Source organism: Antrostomus carolinensis, unplaced genomic scaffold (assembly GCF_000700745.2).
Source record: "Antrostomus carolinensis isolate BGI_N321 unplaced genomic scaffold, ASM70074v2 scaffold17405, whole genome shotgun sequence".
NCBI lineage: Eukaryota > Metazoa > Chordata > Aves > Caprimulgiformes > Caprimulgidae > Antrostomus > Antrostomus carolinensis.
Window position 1 is genome coordinate 1 of NW_010318594.1, and position 17,044 is coordinate 17,044.

The following is a 17,044-nucleotide window of genomic DNA, read 5'->3' on the forward strand; positions in this document are numbered from 1 at the left end:
TCCAAATGCCAATTTTGGGTTTTGCTAATTGTTACACTTCCCCTCGCTAGTCCTTTGCACTTGCAGACTAGCAAAACATGATGTCCTTGGACTTCCAGCAGCAAGTAAAAACATTAGTACCTTATCAACATTCTTCTCATAACAAATCCCACACTGAAACCAAAACACGGTGCTTTCTAGCTACTAAGAAGAAAATTAACTCTATCCTAGCAAAACCAGGGCAATTATTAATTTCACTTGTATAAGAAATCATGAATATTGTAACTGTTTAATATAGATTCAAAGCATGTTATTATAATGTATTACTCTGCTATTGTTTATTCAAATAAAGTCCCAAGAAACATACTACCTTTTATAGTTTTCCTAATGTTCTTGGCTATGCACTTTTCTCTTACCGTGTCTTACCATGTCTCTCTTTTGCACTTCCTCAGGCATCCAGATTTTTCTTTATCTCACAGCTAAAGTATTCTAAAACAGAAATAAATTTGTGATGACCTTCACTTTTGCATGAATTTTCCAGTGCATTGCGTTAAAATCCATTGTGAGCCATCCCCTGTCTGTCTTTTCGTTTCAAAGATTGGCCATTTCCCTTTTGTCAGAGCTAGGAGAATTTTGAATACAAATGAATTTTTTATCTTTATGCAGTGTAATCCAGAAACCAGAAACAATAGGGTTTTTTCTAGATAAATACTCCCAGTAAAGGAACAGCTCTGGAATATTTCACTTAGTGCACGTAGACTGCATCATACACTTTGATATTACAATATCATGGTATTTCCCTTCAATACCTCCTACAGATTTTGATCTTGCACTAGACACCGACCTCAAAATGCAAGTTTTCAAAAAGACTGTTTTTAAAGAAAAACAATTGAGGAGTTGATTCCATTATCTTAGCCAGTGCAATCCGAATGTATGGCATTTTAATCCTTTCTTTGCTTCTCCTACAGTTATCATGTGATGTAAAATTGGACCCCCGCCCAGAATATCATCGGTGCATACTGACTTGGCATCACCAAGAACCACTACCTTGGGCACAGAGTACAGGTTAGTGCCCAGTGACTGACAGACACACTCACACTCACACACTCGCCTTCCTGCACACATGTCTAAAAACAACCAAGTGTGTGCTTGGTTTTTTAGATAACCTTCCTTACGCAGACTGATTTGCACACACACTTGTGCACATGCATACACGTATATTAATATAAAATTCAGTCATGATATGACTTACCAACTTAACCATCGAAACTTCCTTTATCTGAATAATGTGCTTGTATACGCACATGCACACACACACCCCCAAAATACACCTGTATGCTTGCATATGTGTACACATGCCATTTTATAAACATCCACCCATGTTTACTCACACTTACAGGCACTTTTGCTTACTTTTGTTCTTATACATGTACTAAACAAACACAAGTTGGAGCATAGGTAGGAACAATATAAATAAAAGAAGTGTGATTCTAGCTGAACTGAAAAAATAGAAGAGATAGCAGAGGCTGTATATGTTCTCTTAAAGCAGACTAAGGCTTTTATTAGTCGTGTTTGCCACCTAGGGATACTTCTGGATACTGAGCTGCAGTTCTGGTAAATACTGTATTTGAATACTTTTTTAGCTGTACACTGCTGGAAGACCGATTCTGCCACAGTTTCTCAAGAGATTCAGGTCCTCAAACAACTAATTGTCTTTTTGCTACATCCAAATTGTTCAATACAAAGTACTATATACAAATCTCCACAGGGAAAACATTAGCTCAAGTGCATCTTACTCAGAGAAAGCTCTTACTATTGACTCCCAAGTTCTCACAGCTTCCGACATATTTCCAGGTATAAATCAAGGTATTGCTTATTATCTATAATGCTGTATTTAGTTTAACTATGTTTTGTTGTGCACCATTTCTTTCCTTACACAGGCAGACTGTCTGGAATGGTTTATCTGTTAATCTGGAAGTTTGAAAACCAAGAAACTAAAGGGCATGACTTTTTATTGCATTTCATTTTTTCTCAGTACTACCAATATGACACAGTTTAGCTTCAGAACATGTTGTGAAGCTCAGTGTCTCAAAGAAACTCATTCTTTTGAGGAGGTATACATATGGATTTACACAACCAACCACCATAGCAGGGTCCAACCCTAGGATCCCGCTGAAAAATGTAAATTCTGAGTGAAGGTTTCCAATTCCTCTTTTATTACTTCTCGGGTTATGGCTCAAGCGAGGTGCCTCTGGAGAGGGACCTCTACCTCAGATCGCACCCTCCAATTATGTCCATACCATGCAGCACCCAATCCCTAAGTCCAGTCACTTAATTCTGATCAGTGGTGTCTTGATTTCTTCTTGGTTTTCTTTGTTTCTGGGCTGGCCTTCTTCTGAAGTTACCTCATGCTTTTGGAATTGTTTCCTTGGTCCTTACTTTATTCATTCTGCTCACATCTGCTGGATTCATCTAGTTCTGTGTTAGCAGCATCAGTTTTATCAAAAAGTTTACTCTCCATCAGGTCTTGCAGCCTAAGGCTTCAACTACTTTAGCTACTAGTGCTAGTAATAATGCCAAACGAGACTATTCAGAGAGAAGAATACAGTTAATCAAACTTATTCTATAACAGTATATTAAAAACATTATCTAGATTATGCTGGTTTTAGTCTTTGTACAATCAGAATTAAGTATAGAAATTGAAAAATAAAGTAATTTTGATAGGATTAGAAATTCCAGCAGAAAAGCAATTTACTATGACAAGATATGAGGTACAGATAATGTGGCAGACTGGACAGGAAAGCAATCAGCAGAGGCATTGAGAGTTTTGAGAGCCAGAGCGATGAGAGGCTGACTAATTCTTTACAGACTTGTGTCCATCCACCTTGGAACAGTGAGATCCCAGCTCTAGGAATAAGTTTGCAGTATTAACATCTCCATAAGAACAGCTCTTGTTTCCCGCGTGGTGTGTTGCAGCATTTGAAACTAACTGAAAACTTAACAAGTTTTTCTTTCGCTCTCCTGTAGGGAATCAGATGAGTAGTCGTCTGATGAGTATGCGCAGTGCCAATGGACTGTTGATGCTACCTCCAAAGACAGAGCAGTATGTGGAGCTTCACAAGGGGGAGGTGGTGGATGTCATGGTCATTGGACGGCTATGATGTCACCAGCAAGAGCGAAGCTTTGATGCATGTCCACATATCATTGACTGTATCCTGTAATATGCAACGGCACAGCTAGTTTTTCTGATTTGGATAAAAGTTGATCAGTATAGTCAACATCTTGAATTATATTTCAAATGGAATTTAAATAAATACCTTTTAAAAAAAACTTTAAAAGAAATCTTAACAAAGAAATTTATTCTGATTATATCAAAGCAACTTTTTCCTTTCCTTGCAATTGCTTTGTGTGTTCAATGCTAGTTCTAATAGCGGTAGCTTTTAGTAGACAGCAGTAGGTGCCTGCAGAACTTGTGTTTTTTCTCATCTTTAAGATACAACTACTTATGCTCTTAAAACAAGGCTGTCTGCTTATTTATACTAGCGTAGACAACACTTGGATTTCCCTTATTAGTATGCTTCATAACCGCTTCACAGAGAGCTTCTGCTTGTTCTTTATCTTGTATCTCGTGTTGATGTGCACAGTGCCAAAAGCAGAGTGGCTGCTCTGGGAACCCAATGAAGCCCCGAGGTTTTCTCACCTCGCTGCGCATTCAGGGATCTCTCTTGTCCCGGCAGCCACCCAGCTCAGTACTCTTGGGCAGTAACTGGATACCTTTTATTTCAACAAACAAAAAAATTGCTTCCTTAAGTGCTGACAGCCTTTTTAACCAATACATTTAAAAATGTACAGAACTAAAAACTAAAAAAAATCAAAGACTGATCTTGTACAGATATTAGTGTTACCAGCATTCGTGTGGAAATTAAATGAGCAAAGAAATAAAACTAATGTTAAACAACTCTGTACCATAACATTTTCTGTAATGATATTGAAACTTAAATGAATAAAAAAAATCCTCAATCATTATTTAAAATTTCACCTGTTTAGCCTTGTTGTTTGAACCAAAAAAATAGTGGTTTTAATAGTGGTATTTGGGGTGGGGGAAGAGGACAGGAAGGAAGGAAAAAAAGTATATGGACTCAAGGGCCTTCCCTCAGGTACAATACCACAGATGAACTGAAAATACAGAGTGAGCTCTCACTCATCTCCAAGGGACAAAATGAAAGAAGCATTTGGGGGGGGGTTTTACAATTGGACTGGTCAAAGCTGGAGAATACTTTTTCCCAATCTCAATTGCATAGCAGTTGCAAACAGCCCTTGTGCTGCACTATGTGGAATTTGATAGAGCATTCATTATTTTTTTCATAAAATGCTCTTGTTTATACTGGGACTATTCAGCCCTTGCCAGATTATGCATTTTGGTAATTTCACATTTTATCTGGGATTAAGACCATAACAGTGCCCTAAAACACCTTGCTTCTTGGGAGTTCATTGGTAAAATGCTATCCCATCAACTCCATTCATGAAGCCAGAACATTTGTCTATTCTATTTTTTGAAGACTTAGTCAGGGAGGACACAGAAAATTTGGTTTAAGTCCTAATTGCCACAGTGGACCAGAGCTGTAGTTCTGTGATAACCATAGAGGGCATCCCTGAGGCTGGTTCAAAACCAAACCCTTTGTTTGCTGTGCGACAGCCTGGATGCCCCCTGCACAGGCTATTGCGAAGGTTGCAGGCAGGTGGGCATTCACCGTGTTCAAAGGCACTCCAGTGACTGATCTTTCAGAAAAATAATAACACAACTTGCTGATGATATTTCTTTGTTCTGGATAACAGGTCCACATTTGTGATCTCCCTATGTAGCAGCAGAAAGGTACCAAATTAAATTAACGAATGCCTGTATTTACTGTATCAACATTGTAAACCACAGAAGAAGGAAGAGAGAGGAGAGTTAACTCATGTCTGAGAAATAATGTAGAAAGCTGCCTTTTATAATCCAAAGGATTATTGTATAATTAGGAGTTATTACAGGCAGTGCATATAATGAAAATTGGAAATGTTTAAAGGACACCAGTAACAACAACCCCAGGGAAGATTGTTCATGCAATTGGAGATGCTAGACAAAGATAAAAGGGAGATGTGAGGAAACCTAGACAGACATATCTTGGGTCTGGTTTACATTAAAACCATCACTCAAAACAAATGTGGCAGAGATGGCACAATGCTGTGTATAATACATTCCTCTGTTTAAACCATATCTCAGCGTTATAACACTTAACTACCATTGTAACAAATAAAGCATTTAGAGGTTAATAAAGATAATTTTTTTTCCAAATCACTGATAACATAAACTGCTTTAGTCACTCTACTGTCTTTTGTAATCCCCTCTGCCCAGCATTCAAAGTTTTATGCAAGAAAATAAGCTTTGCGGTTAATGAGAGGGGCACTCACAGCCCCACCTTAATTAACACTGAAAGCCAGAGCAGTATGTTGGAGAGGTAACTCCGGAAGCAATATAATAAATCGTTATTACAACTATGTCTCATTTATCAAGCCTAAAATCTGAAGAATTTGCCTTCATTTTTGTAATAGAAATTAATAGAAATGGATAAATTCAAATCACTTTTTTATTTTTAACATTCCCAACTCACAGTTTCAGGGAAGGTTGGAAGCTTCAGAAAAGAAATCAAGGACAAACATGTCACTGAAATCAGGAATGAACTTCTTAACACCAATGTAGCCTTAAGAAGCAGGCAAATTCTGTTGTGGCGCCAGATGCACGGGAGGATCGTTCCACCTATCGTGCATACTGACTCGTCCTCTAGAAAAGCTTTCTACTATCAAAACATGCATATTCATTACTTTTCCAAGAAATTATTAACATATTCATTACATTTCCAGGAATCCATTAAGATACGTAAATTTCCTTTTCGCATGCGCACTGGAGTCTCTTGGTGGTCTTCAGGGTCCTCTGGTGGTTGTCGAAACTTTTCTCACTGTGCCCTTTAGTTGAACTTTTCTTTTGCACATGCTTAGTTCTTTTGGGCTGTTTACAACACTTCTGTCTCCACAAAACTGGTTTATTCATTATCACTACCTTATCTACCCTATTGCAAAGATTTGGTGCCTCAAGTCTCTCCATTATCTATTTTAGACTACAAACTTGACTAGGCCTAGTTTGATATGTAATTGTCTTTCAATGTCAAATTGTTTAAGCAGAAGGGTATGTTCTTTTGGAATGGTACCAAACAGATCTCTCAAGTATGTGGTTACTTTGGTTCAGGGATTGAGACTTGCAAATGGAAACATTTTAAGGAATATTTTCACTATTTTTACTTCTCTAGGTAAGGTTTTAGCGTAATCAAAATAGTACCTTACTTAACAACAAGCAGCAATGCCAGCAATGACTGAAGATAAGGTTGGTATTCCAACATTTGTCGTTTTCTTCTTTTTACAGCATTTTCTTCCGCGCCTGTCCATGGGAATGATCATACACACTGGGCCTTCTGGGTCCCATTCCTCCAGCTGGGATAATCCTATAGCAGCCTACAAATCATACAGCAACTTTTGTGTCCTGGATAGCTGGTACCAAAACCTTGATTGTACCCTTGGATGTGAAGCATTATTTAAAAATTGGCTGTGTTCAATCAAATAAATAGAAGAATAGACTGGCCTCTTCCAAGTACTAATTTCAAGACTTTAATTACAGAAATTCCAATATTAATTCCATCTTGATGTTGAAATATGCTAAACATGAAACATCTTTGATCTGCAGGTAGTTATTACAGATGTATATGACTCCAGAGATTACTAATTAATGTGGAATCTTTAGCCTTTTTGATTCTTGAGCTGAAGGGTTGCCCTTAAAACATTACATGGATACTGCTCAAGGACAATATTCAGCTGGAATCACCCTTCAGGTTCAGTCTTTGTCCTCCCAGCTTGCCGCTCTGCACCAAGTGCTATAGGCTGTCTCCTCTGACGCATCTCAGTCCAGAAGATGTGCTGCTTGCCTCATGCCCAGTAAAGATGGTTTTCAGGCCACAGGCAGGCTGTGCATACACCACACTGGTCACAGAAGTGCCCAGTAGAGTGGCTGGATCAACCTTTTCCTTCTGGTTGCCTTGGTTTCAAGTTTGTCAGTGTTGGGATGGCGTACACCAGCTTCGTTGCCTACGTCTGACAGCAGTGTCCAGGCCGTTCCTCAAGTCATGGTCAGGAAAGCTCTTCAGGCTGACACATCTGCCAGCACTTGCAGGGCAAGAACTATGTCTGAGAGTTGAGACTGTAGTGGGACATCTTATTTAGGAAAGCAGATGCCAGACTAAGATGGCCCAGCACTTCTTGTGGCCCTCTATTATGTTCTAATACTCAGTTTCTCAAAACCAGCACCATCACGTGAACTGTTTGTGAGGTTTTGTGTTAGATAAAAAAAATATACATTAAATCAAAACAAAAGAAATATTTCAAAGCTGTGTTTTCTTACATGATAACAGCACTGTCACAACTATTGATGAAGAAAAAGGGTTTGCATCACATCCAGGAGAACAATTGCAGGAGCTGGTGGTCGTTAAAGCAGCAATCTGTCAAATAGAGACAAGGTGTAGTTTCCCATAGCAGTATTTGGTCAGTACGTTGCAATGAAGTGCCTTAACCTCATAATGAAGAACATGATCTCTAGTAACTGTCACTCTTGAATTGTTTGGCGACCCCTTCATCTTCGTAAAGCCCACCAGTCTCAAAAGACAGAATGCAGCATTTGCGCCTCTTTAGCATGACGCTGGCAGCAGCTGAACTCTATTTAGTCAGAGAGAAAAAATCCACATTGTTGTTTCTTCTATGTTGTCTTTTATAAATTTTTTTTCTGTTGTTTTTTTCAAACCTGACTTTTGTTTTCTGGCAAGTATATCTCAGCCTCCACCTGGAAAGGTGAGTCCCCACACTGGATTTAAACTCAGCATTGAAACACAGACACTTCTTGGCTAATTCATGAGGAGGAAAAGCCTGTGGGTTTTGTAAATGTTACAGCCTGATGATGTGCTGCTAGTTCCATGTTTTCTTAAAGGGCTTAGTGATTCATATTCAGCATTAGATTAAGACTTGCTCTATGCATTCGTGCCATATTGCACACAAGCTGACAAAGCTCTTGGAAGATAAAGCCTTCAAAAGGGTGATGCTCAGATATTCAGTAGCTCTCTAGTTGTCAGACTGGTCTGCCTGGGATTACTTCCTCCATCACAGCACTGTACAGTGACATCCAGCATCGTCTGTCCCTGTGCATGGACTTCTGCATTTGCATGGACCCAATTTGGGTTTAAAAATACAGGCAGACAACTTAATTTTTGCAGAGTTAATTCACAAGCAAAACCAAACCCTTATTGTACACCAGTAACTCCACAGGTAATTGGAACGTACCCGAAAAATCAAATGCACTGGCATGATCTTGATAACCAGGGATTCAAAAGTAGCAGTAAAGTAACTTCAAGAAAAGTATAAGAGAAGATGGAAGGTAAGTGATTCATATACATATATATATATATCTCCATGCAAAAATTACCTTAGAAACAACAGCAGGGTAAGATCTCAAAACCTGGATTTATTCTTTTTGTAGGTGTGGAACACTGACAGAGCAAGATCCATATCCAGATACATTTGGTTCCATTAAAAAAAAAAGGAGTCATAGTGCAATACTGACATGTTACCAGCCACTGGCAAACAAAAACCTGTCCCACTAGACTGACAAGAAAGCATGCAAAGCAGCTTTTCTCAGGACCTGACATTCTCCTCATCTGGATTTTACTGTGGCCCAAGATGGTCCAAAAGAATGCCATTACCAAACAGAAATCAGAAAGATCAGCAGGACAAATAAGAGTTAGCACATCAAGGATGTAAAGTTTTTTAAAAACAACATAAAACATAACAACATTAACACATTATTACCTGTCTGACAAGACCATTTCCTAACTGGGATGTTTGTCTGTTGTGGCAAAGTAACCTGTGACTTCATCATTTTGAAAAGTACTGTTTGGAGCACAAAGGGGGAACCAATTCTGCAGTGATGTGTAAACCAGACACTGGGCCAGGAGAAGCCAAACCAGATGTTTGCAGACACAAATTCCTACACTGGCAATGGCTGGTACCAGGAGGAGAAGGCAGGTTCTGTGGTACTACTTGAGAAACTGCTGAGAACGAGACAACATAATGGCTAGAAACTTCCCTGTGCTGCACAGCATGTGCACTTTTAGATAAAGTCTTTAAAAAAAATCTTCCCCTTGCAAAAAAGTGGCCAATAGCTTGCATCTCAGGAAGAAAGAGTATAAATACATGGCAAGTAGATAATGATCCATCTTCCAAATACTCCCCCAGCACCCCCAGTGTTTGTGACAAGAAGTCCCACAGTTCCACAGTGTGAAGCAGCATCTCCTCTGTTTTGTACTGAAGCTGACACCTCCTAGTTCTGTTTAATGCCTCTTAGGCTTTTGTGTTGGAGCAAAGAGAAGTCACCCTCACTTTGCCACCCATAGATTTATAGATGGCTATCATCTGGATTAAGAGTCCTAATCTATGTAGTCTGCCTTTTGTGGTCATGTTCTGCCTCCAAGGGTCCATAAATTGGATTATCCTCACTGTCCCTCTTTGCACCTTCTTCTGTTTTACTAAATTCCATCTGAGACAGGGAGACCAGAACTGCACACAGTATTAAAAGGCATCACTATCTCATATAACCACAAAATTATTACTTCCATTCATTCCCTCCTTCCTAATAGTTCCTTTTTTTTTTTCTTCAGTGTTTCTGACCAGTGTGTCTTCACGGATCTTAAAATACAGATAACCTTAAAGTCTCATTTTTAATTCATAGTAATCAACCTGAAAATAGTACCCATAACAACAGTTCAAGAAAATGTTTTCCTTATTTGCATCATTTTACTTTTATCTGTGTTGAGTTTCCTAAGCTGTTTTAACTCAATTCCACTCAATTTTGAGCAATCCATCTGCAGTTCTTGGTCCTGGTAAATGAGTATCTTCCTTTAATTTACTTGCCTTCAATTTAATCTGATAATGGAGAGTGAATTGATTACTTCAGCTGAGAATCTGTTCTATACTGTGTGAAAAGACCTGCTTTGGTGGCTTGACAGCTATGCTATAACATTGATACTTTACCTTGTTATGCCTGATTTTTTCTTGTGGTTTATTGCCAGCTGGATTGCCCACTGCTGCTCACAGGCTCTTCACTTGTGCTTTTATTTTAGGATGCTCTTGCATTACTTTGGAGAACCGCCGGCTGACCTAATAAATCCCACCTAAAGGAAGACCACCCTTGTGCACACATAGAGAAGCTGCAGTGAAAAAAAAAAATGGGATTAATATTTTCCTGTAGCTTTTTTGTATTTGGATGAGGTTGCTGGAACAGGCATGTTCATGGTGAAGACTGGTGGGCAATCTCTTAGTATGTGGCTCTACAGAGCCCCCTGGTAGGTGCATGTGCTGTACTCAGGGGAATTAGCTCACAGGAATGTGCAGGGGAGTGAACTGGAGCCAATACTGATTACAGACAGTTGTTCGTGGTGTACTATGATTTTCTGCAAGCACAGCCTGTCAGCACTTTTGTGTCAGCACTAGGTAGCTATTAATCACTAAAGGTACTGAATAATGAAAGTAAAAATGGCTTAAGAGCTACTTAACTGCCAGTCTTTCCAGAGGGAAGAGATACACATGCAGGTGCAATGGTACTTGAACCCATCTAAATAAAAGATAGTTAGTTGGCACTGTACATCCATGACCAACTTTCTGTAATTTACCCCCTACTGGCCAAATCCAATCAATTTGCCCAATGTGTGATGAAAAGCCAGAGAACAGAGAAGAAGACAGGATTTAATACGTTCTTGGCAGCCTGCGTTGCTAAGGAGTCATGCTGCCACCTTCTCCATTAGCTGGAGTTTTTCAAAGAGATGGTGGCTAGGGTTAGATTAAAACCAAAAAAATAGCAAAAATAAGTCCTTGTTTGTCAGAGTGATAAAAAGCACACACACAAAGCATAGATCATAGAGGAGAAGGCAAGTGGGAGAAACTGAATAACACCCTGCCCCAGCTACTCCCAGGCTCATCACACAAGCCATCAGCCCATCAAAGGCCCATCTCCACAAACCCAGAGGAGCACAGGGGCACCATGGCAGATAGGAACCCAAGTTAAGGACTCATAGGGACACCCTGGCTGAACCTCTCCCAGGGCTGTCACAGGAGCACCTCAGCCCCTGCCCAGGTGTGAAACCCATCAACATGAGGCAGTGGGAGTTCTCTCATTGTCACCTTTCAGACTATGGGAGGTTACTGCCTGGGGGTGCCAGACACATTATGGGATGTAGGGGAAGAGCACTTTAGGACTGCACAAGAATTATGGGATGTTTAGGAGAGGAATCAAAAGTGGTAAAAGGGATGAGTGTAGGGGATTTAGGGAGAAACAGATGTAGGAAAATAGAGGGATAAAGGGATAAAAAGGACTGGTCAAATATACACAGGGTCACTTGCCTGGCCATGCCCTGTGCCCTTCCCAATCACCACAGTCTGTCCTATCTTATTAAATGTCATTACTAACTCTTCCTGGGTGAGGAAGAGGCAAGACCATGGATGGAACTTAGCTGCTGGGGAACCAGGGGAGTCCCAGATGGCTGCTGAAGAGACCATGGGGTCTGCAGGTGACATGAGACTCATTTGAGTGTGTGCATAGGTGTTTCCAGGGAGGAGTCACCTGGAAAGACTGAGGATCCGGGACCAGCTACTGGGTGAACTGTGTGTCCAAAGCCAGCTACTGCAGAGACCACAGTGTACGTGTGGGTGCACATGAGTGTCTGAGTGGGGGAGTCTGTGTGAGCGACAGGAATGGAGTTGCAGCTTCAGGGGCTCATATGTCCAGGTGCCAGCAACTGTGGAGACTGGAATCCAGGAGCCAGCTACTGGACAGACTGTTTGAGCCCAGCTGCTGAAGGATCCTCATTTTATACTATTTCCCACTAATGTACCTTCATCTTGATCAGACAGAGAGAGGAACAGGATGAGGCTGTTGGTGCTATGTTTGTTTGAGTGCTGTGTATATGTGTTGTGTATGGGAGTTTGTGTGTTGTACCAGCTGGGAATACATGCTCATCCTTACTGGTTGGAACTGGGGGCGTGGAGCTGCAGCAGCCTCGCTTCTATCAGGCTACTGGATTCACCCCACACCCCCCAAAAACCATCCAAAGCATGTCTCAAAAAACTGATAGCAACATGTCTTACAATAGCTGATGCATCCCCCTTAGACTGGGAGATTAAATCCATGTGAACATATCAGAGCAATGAGTGATGCAGAGGCACCTGAGCTAGCTAGCACTGTCCATGTCAGAACATGCACATGGCCCAGCAGAGTGTCATGGTAATGCTGTTTTAGGTGTGAAAATGTTATTATCCTGCACTGCAAGAGTCTGTGTGGCTCCACCGCTTCCTAACACCGTCTTAGCTCAGGCTCTCTTTCCTCTGGTATCCACCTGCCATACTTACTGCACAGTTCAAACCACGGCTGAGGGTATGTGTGTATTTGGGGTAGGTAGATAGGACTTGCACCTTCCATGGTTCAGGCAAGAGCTATGACCAGTTGACTGTGGAGTCAGTCTTCTCCAGCTCAGTTGGTCACCCATGGTGGTGTTCACAATTACAATTCCATTAGCTGGAAAGGGAAAGGCAATTCAGTTTTGAAAAAAGTCTTGTTGTTGGTTTTGCTTGACCAATGCTATTTATTGTTCTCCGGCCATGTATATTACACAGCTGAAATCCAACTGGGAAAGAAAAGCACCATTGTTTTCCACACTGGATCAGAGTTGTCTTGTATAGTAGAGAGAGCAGAAAGCATTTCTGCTGGACGTTGCTATGTCAGTACATAGTATTATCAGACAGTTCAGAAACTGCACCATGGGCCCTACTGACCCGAAGGAGGCTGCGTACCTGTAAAGGAGATTGCACAACAGTTCTTCAAACTGTCAGACAACATAATTCCCATTTTGCAATATTGATTCTGCTTCAACCAGCCTGGTGCTCAGTCATGTTCAAGAACCAGGCTGAGCTGGAAGTAGCAGTGCTATCATATAAGGTGAAAAATAGAAGTTAACATCATCGGTTGATTATGACATCACCATCTAAAAGGTTACTCTAGCAAAAAGAATGTATAGAGAGAAGCTAAAATTTACAAACCAGAGCAAGACACATGAATACAAGCTCCATTTTAAATTGGCTCATTAACCCTCAGGCCAGGGCCCTGAGTGCACCAATGGGCCTTAACTGCCCTGACCAGCCTCACCTGGGATCTCCACCCCACATGCCCTGCCCATGGGTCTAGGAGCTACACTTAAGCCCCAGCCTGGGCACCTAGTCCTTGTTTGAGAGAGGCTATAGCTGCATCTGTTGCCAGTCCTGACTCCTGGATGGGCTTCCTTGGACATCTTTTACAGTCCTGTCTCCAGCCCTGCCTGCTGCTGCTCCTTCTGAATGGACTCCTGGAACAGAGCCTCAGGATGAGTTCCAGATCTGGTTTTGCACCTTTTTTTCTCTGTGCCTATCAGCAAACCCTGTTAACACTGTCCTGCTCAGCCCCTTCACTTTGAATTCTATGGGATTGGAGGGCTATGCCTTGACTGTTGAAGGCAATGCTTCTGCTGAGGTCATTCTTGGTTTCTAGCTTATCATCCCTCATGGAGCAGACCAACTCTTGCTGTTCCCTGGCAGCCTGCACTGCATGGACAATACCTATGCAAAAATCTCTGATGTTATCATGCCCTTAATGTGCTTGTGTTATAGATTAATCCATGCTACCTGCAACCAAGAAACAGAATTGCTTCCAGGACTGGTGAGAGCACAAACCAGGTGCTGTATTGTGATGATAGCAGTGATGAGGTCGAGTTCTTCCAAACCACCCTGCCTGCCTGTTATGACAAACTTGCTGCTTCATGTACATGCATTCACGTACCACTTCTCTTCATATCATCACTCCTTAAAGAAACTCAAGCAGGGAAACCATATCATCAAGACTGTGCCTGATGATGCTGCCATTCATGGATTTCTAGCACTTGGAGAATTCCAGTGGGCTCTGCAGAAGGCCTTGTGTCCTCTCTTTTCTTAGACATACTCCTCGGTGTAAGAAATGGATTGACGTAAGTGAAACAAGGTATGAATGGGAAGTAAAAGTTTACTACCTCTATTTTTTTAAAAAAACCCAGCAGCAGGGTATTTCTATTCTTCTTGGCACTTACTGAGCAATTGTGAACAAATCATGTGACTTTTGTACCTACTTGGGTTAAAAGAAATTAGCTGTTTAATAAAGATTTATGAAATGTAATTAATGAGAAGCCTTGAATATTTTTTTTTCCCCTCAATGAGTCAACCAGTATTATGTTACTTATTCTCCTGCTTTTGCGTTAAAGTCAGTCTGGCCAGCTGCTAGAGATGTTTTACTCCAGAATGTCTCCTAAGTTCTGCCCTCTTCTTGACTCCTGACAAAAACATGTGTGAACCAAGAGGTACAAAGATAGGAGTCACCATCTAGCATGGAAAACAGACCAAGGGTTTCTACTGCTCTTTGCAAAGTATGTCACTATACTCATGTGAAAAATACATCCATAAAAATATTATCTTAACAGTGACAAAAATATACAAGATTACTTATAAACAAGAAGAACATACTGAAGTATAGAATAGCACGTGCAAACTACTACTTATAGATTTGCAGGCCCTTTTTCCTTGAGTAAATATTAAAAGAGGAGTCAAGAACTATGAGAAAGCCTTACTAATTTCCCCTTTGCATTTGAGATTGCATGTTCTTAAAAACATGTGTTTTGGGAGGAGACGTTCTGCTCTTTAGTAGTATAATAAAACCTATCAGGAAGGATTATGTTTTCAGCTTTTCATAATCGTCAGGGGTTTTTTAATATAGAAGTCTTTTTATCTCTATTCCCTTTAACTTGTAAATTTATTTTTGTTTTATGGATAGGCAAAATGAATCACAATGTTGATTTTAAGACCATCAGTTCAAGTCAGGTGTCTATGGGTGACCTTCAGAGACTTCTTAGCCAAGGAGAATACCCTCCTTTTACCTCTGCTCCCATCTTCGAGAGCAAGTTTGTACAGGTAAAAAGTCACTGAAAATCATTTGCAATGCTTAAGATAAAATTTCTTGCAATGATTACACTTTTTTACTCTGTCAGTTCAACAGGTTTTCCTCACTGATTTATTCTCGCTGTTCTTACTCTGTTTATTACACACATGTGGATATAATGTTTCCCTTTTATAGACTCATTCTGCTCACACTTTTTATAGGCAATAGTCCAGAAACCCAGCAACAGCAACGTTGCAAATTAGAGAAAGAAAAAAAGGTCATGTTTTCACCTCTTCTCAGCCCCAACTCCTTCCTGTAGCAACAGCTAGGACTGTTCTAGCAAATTTCTGGTTCTGTGCTATCTCATTAAGGCTTTTAGCCATTAAATGTCAGTTCAACCTAGCCTAAATGGCAGCCAGCCTTCCCCAGAAAATCTTCCCCCACTTGCAACTTTTAGTATCCTCGCAGGCAATGTCACTACCCTGCCTGCCCCTTACCCCAAGCACTGGCCAAAGATCCCTGCAAGACTCTGGCAACACTCTACACTCCTACAACACTGCATTCACAGTGTGTCTAAAGAATCTGAATTCTATTTACATGATGTATTTCAACTGTGTTTTTCATAGGATTTCATCACCTCACTTTGTGATAATTACAGCATCCTTTGATCTTGCCTTGATTAATTCAATCTTGCCTTGTTGATACACATGCAGAATGTTAATTAGCTACAAGTCTCTGTTTTCAAGGTACTTCGTTATTTATCCCTGCTTGATTTATCAGACCTCATTTACTATCAAGAAGGCAGTTGCCCTAACCAATCAACCCAATAAACCAGCTCCATCACTGACTCATGTACATTAAAATGAAAACAAAATTAGCCTTTGATCTTTTTTACATACTGTCTCTTACACTTGAAAGCAGATTCTACCAGATATCCACAAATTTAATACACTGTCCTTCCTCAAATTCCTTCTTAGGACACACTTTTTCCCTCATGCCTATCAAAACCAAACCCTGACCATTGTACATAACATGTGATTCGATCAGACTTATAAACTTATTCTTATCTCCTTTTGTGGTGGTTTAACCCACAGGTAGACTACGCAGTCCTGCACTCACTCACCTCCCCTGGTTAGATGGGAAGGGAATCACAACAAAGGAACACAGATTAGGATAAGGACAGGGAGGGCTCGCTCACCAGTTATGGTCATGGGCAAAACAAACTCAACTTGGGGAAGAATAATCAATTTAGTTCGTTGCTATTCATCCGAGTAGCACAGTGAGACATAACAACCACATCTGAAGACACCTTCCCTCACCCCTCTCTCCTCCCCAGGCTCAAGTCACTTTGCTCCTGATTTCCCTACCTTCTTCCCCCCAGCAGCACAGGGGGCAGGGAATGGGGGTTGCAGTCAGTTCACCTCTGTCGCTTTTCCCGGCATTAAAGTCCAGGAACAAAGTGTTCCAACGCAGGCTTCCTATGGAGTCATGGACCATTTCGGCCACAGCTTCTGTCTCCAGCATGGGGACATCCATGGGCTGCAGATGGGTCTCCAGTCCAGTGCACCTCTTCACCTCCTAGCTCTGGGGACCCATCCCCGCTCTGGCATTGAGCGGCTCTGGGGTCTCAATTCGAGTCACACTTGCCCTCAGGCTCAGCTTCTCTGCTCCAGCGTGGAGTCCTTCATGACCTACACGTGGGCCTCTGCTCCACCACTGAACCTCCATAGGCTGCAGGGGACCTCATGTACCTCCTCCTACTCCATGCAGTTGAACTGGGTGTCCGAGGTTCTCTGTCCTCCCCCTCCTCCTCCTTCCTCCTGGCAATCCATCTCTCTCTTTGTTTAGGCTGATGGTCGTCTCTTGTTCAGGTCAATGGCCTCTCCTCCAGGTTCTCTCTACCTTCTTCTGTTCAGGACCGTCCTTGCCCTCACAAATATGGACTAAGAG

At 41.2% G+C, this 17,044-nt stretch overlaps 1 protein-coding gene and 1 long non-coding RNA gene across 2 annotated transcripts in view; both read left to right on the forward strand.

Annotated features, from left to right (window-relative positions):
* The first annotated feature begins 947 nt into the window (after positions 1–947).
* On the forward strand, positions 948–4,012 carry LOC114818621 (uncharacterized). Its single transcript, XR_003766222.1, has 2 exons — positions 948–1,044; positions 3,007–4,012. It is a non-coding gene; the product is annotated as an uncharacterized LOC114818621 (long non-coding RNA).
* Positions 4,013–14,994: 10,982 nt separating this feature from the next.
* Positions 14,995–17,044, forward strand: part of LOC104525734 (protein FAM71D-like) — a gene marked incomplete at its 3' end in the record, with an annotated part of 5,962 nt that continues 3,912 nt past the window's right edge. Inside the window, exon 1 of the mRNA XM_029085190.1 lies at positions 14,995–15,126. Coding sequence (XP_028941023.1) covers positions 14,995–15,126 — 132 coding nt within the window. The remainder of the gene's footprint in view (positions 15,127–17,044) is intronic.